The sequence below is a fragment of the Cicer arietinum genome, chromosome 1 (assembly GCF_000331145.2).
Source record: "Cicer arietinum cultivar CDC Frontier isolate Library 1 chromosome 1, Cicar.CDCFrontier_v2.0, whole genome shotgun sequence".
In the NCBI taxonomy this organism is placed as follows: domain Eukaryota; kingdom Viridiplantae; phylum Streptophyta; class Magnoliopsida; order Fabales; family Fabaceae; genus Cicer; species Cicer arietinum.
In genome coordinates this window covers 51896234-51912215 of record NC_021160.2, presented here as the reverse complement: position 1 = coordinate 51912215, position 15982 = coordinate 51896234, and the positions used below count along the sequence as shown (strand labels likewise).

The 15982-nt window shown below is 27.7% G+C and overlaps 1 protein-coding gene across 1 annotated transcript; it reads left to right on the top strand.

The window, feature by feature from the left end:
• The first annotated feature begins 6787 nt into the window (after positions 1–6787).
• On the top strand, positions 6788–10741 carry LOC101490641 (protein FAR1-RELATED SEQUENCE 4). The gene is made up of 3 exons (XM_004486890.4): positions 6788–9247; positions 9336–9383; positions 10326–10741. Exons 1-3 carry the CDS (start codon positions 7202–7204, stop codon positions 10461–10463), a joined length of 2232 nt encoding a protein of 743 aa, XP_004486947.1. The 5' UTR covers positions 6788–7201; the 3' UTR covers positions 10464–10741.
• Positions 10742–15982: the final 5241 nt, after the last annotated feature.

The window sequence follows — 15982 nt, the reverse complement described above, 5'->3', positions numbered from 1 at the left end:
CTCATTCTTGTCTCCGCATAAGATGTCGATGTTCAAACTCGATCCAGACAATGTAAAACACTACATTGTAGATATGTTTTTTAAAAAAAAAAAAAAAAAAAAAAAAAGATCATTAGAAAATACATTGTGTGAAATTAAGGAGAGCCCATAAGAAGAATTTTAGGGGGTCATCATCCAATGTTGTTACATCTACTCCTCCGAAAATTGGCTCTAGTTCTGGTTCTATATACTAATCTAAGACTCCTTCCCAAATGTATGATATTGCAGAACATCTCCAAAAACTTATTGTCACTCAATCACATGACATGTATGTCCCCTCTAATAAATGTTTGAACTCCTCTAGTTTGTCAGTTATATCTCATTCCATATGGATTCTTGATTTTGGAGCATCTCACCGTATGACATATGATGATAAATCTTTTGTATCTGTGAATTCTTCCTCGTCTGTGTCGGTTATTACTGTTGATGACACTCTTATGCCATTAACAGACATTGATTATGTCTCCACAACTAATTTGTCTTTTTATGATGTTTATTATATTCTTAATATCACTCTGAGTCTTGCTTTTGTTAGTCAAATATGTGATTTTGGTTATTCAATTATATTTTCTTTCACTTCTTGTTATGTGCAGGATCCACATTCCGAGAGGCTGTGGGACAGACCATATACATAGGGAAATTTATATTTTGGATGACATGTGAGTCCCATATGCTACAACCTCAACAACTATTGTCGACTTAGTACCTAGTTTTCGCTTGATTTCTTCGTCTTCTAGTTTTTATTTATAGCATTCTCGCATTTGACATGTTTATGCTTCTAGATTAAAATATTTGACTTCTACTGGAGCTTTTGGAAAGTTACAAATCTGTGATATTTCAAATTGTTGTGGTTGTAAATTTGCTAAATTTCGAGCTTTACCGTTTAATAATTTTTTTTTTTTTTCATATGTGTTTTTTAATTTAGTTCACTCTGATGTTTGAGGCCCATCATTGGTTCATATTGTATCTTTTTCTTAGTGCTATTATTTCTATTTTTTTTGTTCAAAGTAAAACTACTACTTATACATAATACATTTATTCTTTAAATCATTGCCCCAAAAAGTCACAACAACCAATTTAATTTTATGTATGCAACAAATGTCTATCACATAACACAAAATTGACAAGAAATGCATGAATAGAGTTGAAGTCAATTTCTTTAATTTCTTGCCAAAATTAGTCATAAAATCTTTCATTTTATTCATCTCACCAGAAATTCATAAAGTTAAATTTATTTTTTATGTCAAATTGTAAACCGTAAATTAAACTTTGAGAGAACTCTTCAAATTTATGTTTATATTGTAACAAAAAAAGTAACTGATGCACGAAACAAATTAAATGAATTCCGTGGTTTTTTTTTTTCCCCCGAGCTTTGTTATATTTTTTAGATTTTCCACCATAAAAGTCATAAATGAGATAAATATAGTAAAATAAAATAATGAGTAAACATGAGAGATCTATCAAGTGAATTGGACAATGACATTGGGAGGAGCAGAAATCAGAAAGAAATGCGGAAGCTATAAGATAACATCAATTAACTAATGATACAAAGAAGAAGAAAACATAAGAAATAAAGTGAAGCAAGAAAATAAATTGAGTACAAAATAAAAAATTGATCACCTAAAACAAAAGGCAAAAGATAGAATAAAAATGTCACTTTTTTATTATTTTAACTTAAATAATTATATTATTTTATGTTACTTTATATTGTTAAAAGTTAAATTTATCAAATACTTTAATTTTAATTAATTAATTTTTCAACTATAAATCATCATATATTAATTTTTCAACTATCAACTAACTTATAACTTAATTTATCAAACGCAGACAAATAACAATCAAAATAAAAAAAATAAGCCAAAACCAGTTAAGTATAGAGTATAGACAAAAGCTGTCGTGACACAAACAAAAAATATAAAATATAGACAAAAGCAATCCCGTTTTATTGGAGACAACCGCTGTCCTTTTCTTCTTTTTATTTTATTAAATCCTTTACTTCATTTAATTATTATAAAATATATACGGAGTATTCACTAATAAAAATTTATTTATTTAGTCTCTTGATTTTCTTCTATGTTTCACTTTGAATTTTTAATTTTGTTTGCTTGTTTTGTTTCCTTAAATTAACTTTAGAAGTTATTTCAATTCTTTGACTTTTTTCAATCTACTTTAGTGTATTAAGTTATAAATATGAGATATTTTGATCATTTTTTCATATGTAAGTAAAACATGTTGGTGTTTAGTTGTCCAACTCAACAAGGAAAAATAGTAAAAAAATATATAAATAATTTGTAGCATTCAAACAAAAAATTGATAAAAAAGAATAAAGTGTCTAAAGTTAGTAATTAAAATGATAAAAATTTAAGACATCAAAATGATTAAATATAAAAATAATTTAAGAAACTAAAATAAAATTAATTAAAAAATTTATAAGGAAGCAAATCAAAATCTAAAAATAGTTTAAGGGCTAAAAGTAATTTTTTTTCTCTTTAACTAAAAGTACGATTTACCCTATTTATTATTATTCATATTGTCTATATATTGATTATTTTAACTATTATAATTCTGTAAATAATATTATAATTTATGTCACAGTTTATATAAATATTAGTTCTTAAATCGCTTCACCTTAACATATTTTTTGACAAAAAATGATGTTAATTGTTAATGTCATTTTTTTTCTTCTGACGGGCATAAAATAGTTTTCTCTTAATTTTTCGAGCATTAATTAGTGCAAAATAGCATTTATAATTTTTTCTAAATAAAATAGCCGAGTTATCAACTATTGTTTTCTAATTAAAACACAATTTAAAACAGTCAGTGGTAAATTACTACCTCTATCTTATTTCAAGTATCTTATTTAGGTTATACATGAATTATTTAAAAATAATTAGTTTAATTGATTTTAATAATAAAATAAATTTTATTTATTTAAATATATTCATTAATTATAGTTAATCAAATATCTTTATTAGTTATAGTTGATGAATTTTTTTAATAAATTAAGATATAAGATTATATTAATATTATAAAGTGATAAATAATTTAATATAAAGAAAAATAACAAAAACAAAGACGGAGAAATTACGATTTGAACATGGCCAACGAAGCCAGTATTATAATACGAGTTTACAGCCAATTACCGTGTATGATTTTGATTTGCATAATTGATTATTGGATCTTATCATATCCTTTTCACACTCACACTTCACATTTGCTAAAAAGACAAAAAAAAAAAAAAAAGAGTGGTTATGGGAGTGATGAGACTAAAAGCACCTTTTGAGATAACATAATCTATTTAAAACAATTACAATATATATTTGGTTCCCACTTTGAAAGGTGTTGTTAGGATATTAACTCTAAAAAAATGGATACGTTTTTATTTCCTTCTGAGCATGCTGATTTTAGACATTTAAAATTATTTTCATATGCAAATGTTACTTTGTTAATATATCATGTTAGAATTTTTTACTTTGTCGGAGTTTGAATTCTGGTATTTTCGCTCAACTTTTTTAATTTTTTAATTTAAATAAGTTGAAATATTCAACCATATGAGATATTTAGAATTGATTTTTAACATGTTTAATTGTTTTTGACTAAAATTAATTTTATTTTCATAATTGATTGTGATTTCAAGTTAGAATTAAAATCTTTTACTTCTAAAATTGATCTATAATATTTGATTTATCACTAAACTCAACTTGTATTTAGTATCACAATGAAGTTGATAGAATCGGTGAACCATGTAATTTTACAAAATCTAAGATTTGTAATTTTTGAAAATCACGACGAATAACCCTAATTTTGACAATTACCGTAATACTAAGCATACACTCACTTTCACATGAAAACATAAATTACTTTCTAGTCAAAATTGATCTTTCATTATTTAGAAATAATTTGCTAAAGATTTTTTTTTTAATTCGAAATTGTTTTATTTTGTTTACCAAAATGCATTTCTTTAAAAAATAATTTTATAAAAAATTACTTAAAACAACTTTTTATTTGATAATTTTTTTAAAATTATTTTCATATTATGATTTATTTCAAAAACTATAACAAATGAAAAAATTCTTAAAGTGATTATTTTTAAAATAAGTTGTAACAAACTGACTTTTACGAGTAAATTAATTAATTACATACAAATTAAGATAATAATAATAATGATAAATATAATAATAATAATAATAATAATTATAAAAAAAAGTAAGTTCCTCAAAAAAGATATTGGAATTTATTTGAAAAAAGAAGTATCCAACACTGTAAAAAGAAAGATTGCCCCGACCGTTAAAAAAGATATTCTATTTTATGTGACTTGAATAATAAAGACTAATATTAATTAATTTATTAAAATTCAATGCAATCCAACTATAAAATTCAAAATTTATTGGGTTGCAATTAAAAGATAGACTAATGGTTCAAGAGAAAAAATAATGGTCAAGAAAAATACCAAAAAAAGAAAAGGGATTTATAAATTGATTCAAAAGGTCAACCTGTTTTTCTATATTCGCTTTATTTTCTAATGAATTAAATAAGATAGACTAATTTGAAATTTTAATGATAGTCTAAAACTTTGACTCGCTCTATTTAAAATAATGGGTTGAACGAGTTAATTTGATAGACTCAATTCATTTTGTCATCTTCAATCAACAAGTATGCAAAACACTTTAAAAGTTTCATACACGTATATATAAAATCATTGTGACAATAAACTTTAAAAGTTCCATACACGTACACATAAACTCATTAGATATGATTTTTGTCTTAACAAAATTTAGTCCACTTGAATGTTCTAAACATCGTTGATGGGAATTGTTGAACTTTTTTAAATTAAAAAATTTAAGATGATTTCTAATCCAAGATAAAAAAAAAAAATTAGAATCCTATTTAAATTACTAAAAAGAGTCACCATAGAGAGCCAAATTAAGTCTAAGATAATGTTAATGTTGAGTTTCAAACCAAAATTAATCCATGGCACGAATTCAAGAAAGGACAGTAGTACAAACTCTCCAAACTAACATGAGTTTAAAAAATTAACTTTATTTGCTTTGGGTTAACGATGACGTAATAATTATTTTGCTAATTCTTGAAGATATAGAAATTTGATTGATTGCGTGACTTAACTATATATCAACCCAATAGCAAAATTGTCAACTCATACATACATTTTTTTTAATACATTTGATGAGATGTTAAGCATGCCATCGTGATAATCACATATAACTTTATTATTAAAATACACAAGAGATATCACTACATGTGATATTTTTAGGCCTAAATAAATAAATGTTTGAGAGAGAAAACGCCTAAAAATAATATCTTAGTTCATAGTCATTACTCATTAATAAAAAAGTTTAGATTTTCTAATACATTTTGAATCCTCTAAACATGATATATGGTGTTGCGGTTATAAAATTATTAGATTAAGTAAAAAAATATTATCTCTCTAAATTTAATAATACTCGTTATTACAGTTGATAGAAATGGATAGAAATGCTCCTAAAATATAAAAATTGATAGAAACGGTTTCATTGATCGATAAAATATACAAGTTGGACTTATATAATCAATATATACAAGAAGAATAAGATATAATTGATTCATGAACTGAAAAACCAAAAAAATAACTAACTGTACATAACTAATTGCACTCATTAATTAACTATTAATTAATCTAATACCCCTTAAGGTGGAGAATATTTCCAACTTGAGCATAAACTTTGAAAAAAGAAGTAGATGAAATACTTTAACAAAACTATGTGATAATAAAAGATAGAGAATACTCTGATATTGTAATAATAGATATAAATAGATACAAATGATTTTATTGATCGATAAAATGCACAAATTAAATTTATATATAAGCTTAATCAATAGATTCAAGAGGAACCAAGTATAATTGATTAATGAACTGAAAAATAAAAAATAATAGAAAAATATCTAACTGTTTTAAACCGTGCATAACTAACTAACTACACTTATTAATTAATTACTAATATCTAGAATTGCTACACTATACTCTATATTGGGAATTGTAATCCTTGAGGATTGGATTTTCTTTTTCTTTAGTTCTTCACCCAAGTTCACTAAATACTTTTCTCTCTACCTCAAGTTTATTTCACATGGCGAGTATTTAAAGTTAGAACACTATAGTTTAATCGATGAAAAATTCATTTTTAAATTTACTTCGGATTATTTATTTTTTGTTAAATAAGAAATACACGACACTTTTAATTTTATAAATCTGTTATACTCTCAAAATTTTAATTTTGTCTTTCAATTACATATTCGACCTTTAATATCAATATTGTCAACTTATCTTCATCATATATTAGTATATACGAGTTACTTGAAATTCTCAACAAAAGATGAGAAACCACAATCAAAATAAACAACTTCACTAATTTTTTGTTTTTTGAAAAAACAACTTCCACTACTGCTTAAATTTTTTTATTTATGAACACACCAATTATGTAAGATATGAATGCTAGTGGTACTCGCTGGTTCCAAATTTTTCTGAGAAAATTTTCAAATAAATTTGAGTTTTTACTTAAATACTAAAAACACTTTTTTTTTTGGAATTTCACATGACACGTGGTTTGTGAGGTATGAAGACTAACTTGAGGGGTATGGATTATAATTTTCTTTGGGATTTAAAAAAACAGATAGTATCTTAATCCAAGGCCCAATTCAATTCCATTTGAAGAGGCTCATCAATCATCATTTACTAAAACCCAAAAATAAACACATTTTTACAATCCACAAACAAAACAATAAAATTCAACAATTCCTTACAAAAAAAAAAAAAAACACAGACACGAACAACTCGGAGTCCCAACACTGAAATACTCAGCTTGCCGGAAAACGCCGCCGGAGTTAGTTATCGGCCACCGGAAACAGTGATAAAGTCAAACAGGTACTATTTAATTATTTCAACGCGATTCCAACGCGATATCCGCCCCTGCACCATAGAGTTGCGTCGCAGCAGAGCATTTCTCCACTTCGCACCGCGATTCTCCGATTGCGTGCTAATGCGACGCGATTAACAACATAGATAGTTGAAAATGGTAGATACTATGTAAATGCTTAGTTTCTTATTGCAGTTTCCACAATTGTTTTGGAATTTTGATGAATCTGAAATCTGAATGTTGTTATAGTAATTATGGATTCTTCTGTTGTTATGGGTAACTCAGTTCAAGAACCTAATAATGAAATGGAATTTGAATCTCATGAAGCTGCATATGCATTTTACAAAGAATATGCTAAATCTGTAGGGTTTGGTACTGCTAAATTGAGCAGTCGCCGATCTAGGGCATCAAAGGAATTTATTGATGCTAAATTTTCATGTATAAGATATGGTAATAAGCAACAATCTGATGATGCAATTAATCCACGCCCTTCCCCGAAAATCGGTTGTAAAGCTAGCATGCATGTTAAGAGAAGACAAGATGGTAAATGGTATGTTTATAGCTTTGTGAAGGAGCATAATCATGAGCTTTTACCTGCTCAAGCTCATTTCTTTCGAAGTCATAGGAATTCTGATCCATTAAGTAATGATGTTCGGATGCGACGGAGGAAGAATTCGACCCCAGGTAGTAAATTATTTAGTTCATATCAGAATGTTGATTGTTTAGAGAATTTTATGATGAAACATCAACATGACAAAGGAAGAAGTTTGGTTTTAGAAGTAGGGCATGCCCAATTGCTTCTTGAACTCTTCATGCACATGCAGGAAGAAAATCCAAAATTCTTCTATGCAGTTGATTTGAACGAAGAGCATCGACTTAGAAATGTGTTCTGGGTTGATTCTAAAGGTTTGGAAGATTTTTCTTATTTTTCCGATGTTGTTTCTTTTGACACAACATATTTCACTAGCAAGTATAAAATACCATTGGTACTTTTCATTGGAGTTAACCATCATGTTCAACCAACGTTGCTTGGATGTGCATTGATAGCTGATGAGACAGTGTATACTTACGCCTGGTTACTGCAAACTTGGTTTGTAGCAATGGGGGAACGGGCTCCACAAGTGTTTCTGACTGACCAAAACGACGCTATTAAAGCTGCTGTTGCTGCTGTTTTTCCCGGAACACGTCATTGTTTTTGTTTGTGGCATGTTTTGGAAAAGATACCAAAACAGCTTGAATTTTTAAGTACATGGCATGATAGTTTTATGGAAAAGTTCAACAAATGTATATTTAAATCATGGACAGAGGAACAATTTGAAAGGAGATGGTGGAAGCTGGTTGACAGGTTTAAACTTAGAGATGTTAAGTGGGTTCAATCCTTGTATGATGATCGTGCATGTTGGGTGCCAACTTTTATGAGGGATATTTCTTTTGTGGGCTTGTCTTCTAACTCACGCTCGGAAATTTTAAATTCTTTTTTTGACAAATATGTCCAAGTTGATACTTCATTAAGAGAATTTATAGAACAGTACCGACTGATTCTTGAAGATAGAAATGAAGAGGAAGCCAAAGCAAATTTTGATGCTTGGCATGAAACTCCTGAATTAAAGTCTCCTTCCCCTTTTGAAAAACAACTGTTGTTAGTTTACACACATGAAATCTTTCAAAAGTTTCAGTTTGAGGTTTTAGGCGCTTCTGCTTGCCATCTAAAGAAAGAAAATGATGGTGTAATTACTACTTATAATGTGAAAGACTTTGAAAATATTCAGAACTACATGGTAGAGTGGAACACATCAAACTCAGATATATGCTGTTCTTGTCACTTGTTTGAATATAAAGGTTACCTCTGTAGACATGCAATTGTCGTTCTACAAATGTCTGGTGTTTTTAGCATCCCAACAAAGTATATATTGAAAAGATGGACAAATGCTGCTTTAAGTAGGCATCCTATTGGTGAAAAATTGGAAGAGGTTCAGTCGAAGGTCCGGAGATTTAACGATTTATGTAGACGAGCCATAATATTGGGTGAAGAAGGTTCTTTATCCCAAGAAAGTTACTATATTGCTTTAGAAGCCTTAAGTGAAGCTCTAAAGCAATGTGCAAATTTGAACAACTCTGTTGAGAATGCAGCCTTAGCTACCCATGTTGGTTGCAATGTTGAAGAAGAGTATCAATCTATTATTGCATCTAATGATAACGTCTCGGATCCAAAAATGAATACGGGTAAGAAGGCTCTGAGGACTGGTGTGGCTAGTAGGAGTCTAGTAAGCGTTGAAACTGTTGAAGGAAATAAAGGAAAGGTCGGTTATTTTGGTGATTAATACTTATTGATCTTCTTGTATTATTTTTTTAAAAGCTGTCTATGACTTGGCATTCTTTGTGCTATAGGTACCTCAGCTTGGAGCAGCAAGTGGTAACGATGGTTTTCAACAAATGGTATGCTATGCCCTGACTTTTTCTCTTGTCATCACAAGTATCTAGTTATAATGTGTTCAAATTTACAAAAATAAATTCTGCTAATTCATCAAATTCACAAAAATGCTTGTTTTTTGAGATTGAACAATTGGTTACACTTATTTGGGAAGTACAAACAATTTAGAGTCAAACAAAAGAAAACCAAGGAAACAAGGATGCTAGGAATACAGTAGGGGCGTAGTGCACATAATATCATGCATATTGAAACTGTCAACAATGCCGCCTTGAAATGACCATTAGAACCGGAGAGTAGATTAGAAAAAAAAACACTATCCAAAAGCAATTACGGGTCGAGGGGGTTCTTTTATGACATGTGATACTTCTCCAACTAAAATGTTTTGTTTCTAATCCTGATTGCTCATCAAATTGTATTATTTTACAATTTTTGCTTTAACAAAGCTAATTTTGCGCTAATGAGGAATAATGGATGAAAAATAGGAATCAAAACTTAGAAATGTGATAAATTAGAGAGCAACTACCCCCTTAAAAAATGAAACAAAGTATGAGTTTATCAACAATCCATGGCGGAGAGAGTTGTGTGAAGCCTGTGAGTATGTTGCACCCTATTGTACAGATTTTGGTTATTTCAAACTTCAAATATTTTCAAGTTTTTAACCATGTAACACAACATTTTAGGGTGAACAGTGCTCTAGTTGAAATTGGTTATTTGTTTATTCTCGTAATCATGTTCTTGGGGAGTTTCAGTACCCCATTTCTTAACTTCCCATCCATGACAAATATAGGTTGAGATGAGACTTTGGGTTTAGAAGGGAAATAAAGAATAGCAGGCTAGTTTAGTTTTTCGACCCAATATATAATAGTTCGTGCTTGACTGTAAACACCAGTGTGGTTTGGACGTAAGTATGGTTCCAAATTTTTAATGTCTGTGTATGCTTATGACAGGAGCCTACTGATCTAAGGTCACATAATATGATGCCAATGCAGTTTCACAGCATGGTGCCGGTTCTGTTCCATAATGTTTCTTCTCCATTTCACGCTGCAGCGTCAACTCATTTGCATGACAATCATCTTCCTCCTTAGCTGAATGAAGATGCTTAAAGGATCCGAAAACCCCATGTATTGTACTGTACATAAGAGACGCAACTTCTGAAAGGCACCATACATATTCGACTCAATAGTATCTGCAATTCTCAACTAGGTATCTTACGCAACTTTGTTTGTGTTCGGTTGGGTTTGTGTATTTGTGGCGTTAGATACAATTCATTTGGGACTTAGAATTACGGGGGGAATACTTCTAGAATAACGCACGTTACAAAAATTATTTTAAAATCTTACAATAGTTTTCAGTGAAAACAAAATTCTTACAATGGTTGAATTATTTTAGCCACAAAATATAGTATAAGTTAGAATAATTTATTAATCTCATTTTCAAAAAGTACTTACAAAGACTTAAACATTACTCACAGATAAGATATTCATAGCAACGGTGTGTATATACTGTCTGAGTATACGCCCCCATACACTTGTTAACATATTACGTATATTATGCACACGCAACAAGGAAAAAAGGAATCATAAACGAATGGTGTGTGTTTTGGCAGACATTTGGAATACCAAAGAGTATTGTAATGGTGGAATACATTTTTTTATTGACAAATTTGTTATTTTTAGTAACCAAGTAAACTAATCTCAAATGCTGTTCGTTGAACTCTCAAAAAATCTGCAAAACAATTATTTTACTTTGGAAGACTTGATGAGTTTTTCTCCTGCATTTAAGCAAATGTTGACTAAGAAAAGTTTTTAATTTGTACAGGAGCTAGCTAAAGTTCTTCCAAATTAGGTGATATTTGGTATGAAAATTAACTTATTCTATTATTGTGATCAAAACATTGCGTGCTGAGGTTTTGCGCGTAAAACCCTTATAAAATGGCATGTTTGGCGCGCCTAATATAATAAGCAAATCCCATGTTTGCCGCCTTAAATTTGGATAAATATTTTATGTGTTACCAATCCAAATGTGTATCAATGATCAAACAAGGTCTCATAACTACTACTGTATTAGGAATCAAAATTAACAAATCTCTTGATATCATCTTGCATGGATGATTGGTGTGACAACTCACAAGTATATTTTACGACACGATGCATTTTATGCTGAAAGGAAAGTCTCATAACTACTACTGTATTATATGACAAAATAATCATTCAAAACTGCACCTCTCATTTAGTTACACATTTGAAAGGAAGCTAAACATTTCATTAAAAAAAAGGAAGCTAAACAGGTTGGCACATTATACAAAATGAGGAGATTCTATTAATTAAATGTTTGAAAGAAAGGTTTTTTTCTTAGGAAATTTTTTTACTAGAGATACTTATACGAGTTATGTACCTAGATACTATTATTTTTTTTGGTTTTTTTTTTCTTTTGTTGTTTAATTAGTTATGATTGTATGTTTTTTCCTTGTCATTTTGCATTACTTAGTTTCATTGGTTTTCTTTATATAATTAGATTGTATCGTTCATCTCAAAAGTTAGAAATGTTAATCAATACTTCTAACTCGTAAAAGACATAATTAAAATTAGTTATAAATAGTTATAAAATAGTTAATATTAAATACAAGATAATTAAGATTTATTAATTTAGTCTGAATCACTTAATAAAATGTATAGTAAAATGTTAATATCGTAATGATTTTTCTCAATTTAGTTCTTAATATTTTAAATTGTTAATACTATAATCCTTTTTTTACATGATCTGTAAAGAAACTCAAAAAAAATCATCTTACTATTCAAAGAAATTGAGATAATTCATCTTCTTCAATCCCATGTTATTTGACTTCTACACTTTCACAATCAGGTTTTGGAGTTTTTTCCATTGCCTGTGTCTTCAAATTCTCAACAAGCATATGCTCTATTTTGAGTTCATTTTCGGTCACAATATCGACCACGGCATGGTTCTCAGGTTCTTCAACATCCACCAAAGAAAGGGTCGAAGAAACTGGAATTAAGGTTTGAGAATAAATTGAGAGATTGAGAATTCGGTTCAACATGGGATGATGAAGATATGATTTTTCGAAGAGTCCAAGATTCCTCTTTTTCTTCCATCAACCACCAATCACCCTCTTCTATCCATTTCATGTTCCTCAACTCATCAGAAATATATATATAGTCTAATGATAAGATTACCACCAAAGTAATCACTTTAAGACCTCCCAAAAAATTAAGTTTTTTATTTAATAAAAGGGTGTCCAAAAAAAAATATTTAATAAATTAAAAGGTTTTATATTTTAATATTTTTTAAATTATCACTAATAAAATCTTATCTAAAATTAGTATTATCACAACACTTATTAAATTAATTGATTTTACTATTAATTGAACAAGTAATACTATGTGAAATCAATTATGTATATTAGTTTAATAAATGATTTTATGTTGTAAAGTATCTAAAAAACTATTTTTAATAAGAAATTAATAATTTACTATAATATACTATAAAAGATCCCATATTAAGATTAATGTTAGACCTCAGTATAATATATGAGTATATATATGTGAAAATGAATATATATATGTGAAAGATCCCATACATGTGAAAATGAATATATATATATATATATATATTGGATCGCTTTTGAATATATGAGACGAGGTAATAAGTAATTAAAAATATTATTAAAAAAAATAAATAACAACCTTAAAATTAGTAAACTTATAAAGTGATGTTTGTATTTCTAAAAAGACAAAAATTGACGATTAAAAAGGAATAAAAATAATATTATTTAAAAAACCAAAGAGAATCCATGACCGATGAGCAAGCATGCATATATGTTGAGGAAGATAATTTTGCACATGTGGACACATGCTTATTGACAATCATTCAAACTAAAAGAAATGCTAGGATCATGGATAATCATCGATTTAGTCAAACTAAATTCAAATTTGAGGCTTGTGTATATTCACTAATGTTTGTTTAATTGTAAAGAAAAGAGTTTGCATTACCCCTTACCTAACCGTCAGGTTATGTGGGAAATCTCAGTGGACAAGAAAATTAACTTATTTACACTGAGTGAGTTTATATGTATGTTTTTAATTAAATTCAATTCAATATCGGATAAGGTTTTTTCTGGAACATTACTGTCCTTAACTGGCTGGTCGGATTCTTCCTCTTCAATGCAAAACAACACATGAAAATAATTGAAATTCCCGATTACTCTTTTTGTTTGATAATTGATTCTCTCTTATTAAATTCTTATGGCCTCGGTTAGATAGCCCCTCTCTTTCACAAATCAACTACTTCTACATTTCCACGGGTACGTGGAGTTTTATTTCATGTAAAATTTGTCTTCAGAATAGCAATAATTTTAATTAAATAAATTCACACTAGATCATTTGATTAATTAAGAGTTGGGTGCGCTACTATCTATATATATACACATATATAAACATAAATATATTATCTTTAATGATGAAATAGACATGATTTATTTACCAAGATAATATGTCTAGTTGTTTAAGATTTTTTAAAAGGTGATTGGTATATTATTTTAAAATAATAATTTTTATGCTAATTTATTTAAAAATAGTATGAGTTAATTTAGACTCATTTATTATTGAAAAAAAAAAAGATAATTTTAATATTCAATAACTTAGATATTTATTATTAGAGATTTTAATAAGATTAAAAAATCATATATGTTTTTAAATATATTTCTTAAAAATGATTTTAATGAAAAGATTTTTAAAATATTTTTTTTAATTATTTTTAAAAAATTCATTTTTATTATATAACAAAATTGTAATAAATAGATGAAATACTTAAAATAATATTTTATTATAAATTATTTAAATCAATTTTTTATTTGAAATTTTAATTTTAAAATAATTATAACAAAAAGATAAAATATAATAAACATCATTTTTAAAACAAACTCTAACAACCGGGTCCAACATTAATTCAATATGTATTAAAACAACTAACCACTATGGTAGAGTTTACAGTATCGAGTGTGAGGTGATTTTTCCCGTCTTTTCTAAAAAAGAGTTTAGATTATTAAAATAGAAATAATAATATAATTTTTAAAATTAATTTTTACATAAATACAAATGTTTTAGCTTTTAGTTGTCTTTTGACGAGTATTCAGTGATCAAGTTACTTCAAATAAAAGTAGGAACAAGACAAAAAATAATTAAAAATTTCAAACAAAAACATCTGCAATTCTATGCACGTCAAATTATAACTTTTTCCACACTTTCTTTTTTTAGAAGATATACAAGACACATTAATAATTAAATATATGTTCATATTTGAAAAAGAAATCTTTAAAAAAATTACTCTATCCTATAACAACAGTTATCTTCAAATACTGCTATTTTTAATTTTGAATACAATATTTTTTTTATCTGAGATGAGACGGTAGAACTATTAATAAATACATTATTTTTAAATTATTATTCTTCTATTTTGTATTTATAATAATTAAATATATTAATAGTTAATAAAAATATTTTATTATAACCACTATTATCTATTTTATTTATCATATTTTTTAATTTACGTTAGATAATCGAGTACAATGTTATTTAGAATGAAAAGCGTATATATGGATTTGAACTTCATCCATAAAATGACGATTGTAAATCATTTATAATTTTTTTTACGGTCTATTTATTTCAACAATACGATTTTAATTAACTATAAAAAAATTGACCGTACTATCTGAAATCAACTGTACAAGTTATTTAAAGACTTGTGAAGTTGTAGTGTGAGTCAAAAATCCATGGCCTATAAGAATTAATGCATATAAAACTTGATTTTATAATTTTTTAAATGCATAGAATCGGATCCATTAAATCTAATTATCTAACACCCATACATTGCAATTATGCATGATTTTGAGTAGTGTATGCAAGTGGGTCGTACTTCTAGTGTGTGACCACACAAGACCATTAAATCAAGAGGTGAATCATTAACTAAGTACGAGCCACCGCCATAATAAATTAATTATTACTTCACGGGCCACGCCTCAATTTATATTTAAAATGAACTACATTAATAAATCAAATATGTTATTTGAATATAAAAAAATGACATATTACATTAAATACTGTATAAAATATATCATGATTTAGTGTATTATTATCATTTGAAGAGAAATAAAATATTAATAAAAATTTAAAATCCTATATATATACGTGTATGATGTCGAAATTGATGCTCAAAGATTTAGGGTAATTAATTATAGAATTAAACTTTTTTTCTAGGAAGTCGAGGTAGGGAGACAAAGATTTAGGTACTGTGGGGTTACTTAGCAATATACTATGGTTAATCAGTGATACTCATTAATAGATGGAGCATGACATGGTCCTAACTCCATTCAATTGCACTAGTACCCTCCCAAATTCATGAACTTTCCCTTTGTTACCCAATATATGAAAATGGGCTATCATAAGCTATAAGGTCTAGTAAATTACTAGTATTCACTTGCCAGCTACCTATGGTAGGGGTTTCTATTTACAAAACTCTACTCAAATAAAATTTCCAATTTCAACTGAGTCTAGCTATTGTAATTTAATAACTCTACTTAAATAAACTTTAC

What these genes read in the sequence shown, in the direction of transcription:
- LOC101490641 (XM_004486890.4), top strand. Translation starts at nt 7,202, where the DNA reads ATGGATTCTTCTGTTGTTATGGGTAACTCAGTTCAAGAACCTAATAAT. An exon ending in TTGAAGGAAATAAAGGAAAG is followed by an intron (nt 9,248 to 9,335) that starts GTCGGTTATTTT and finishes TTTGTGCTATAG; the next exon opens with GTACCTCAGCTTGGAGCAGC. An exon ending in ACGATGGTTTTCAACAAATG is followed by an intron (nt 9,384 to 10,325) that starts GTATGCTATGCC and finishes TGCTTATGACAG; the next exon opens with GAGCCTACTGATCTAAGGTC.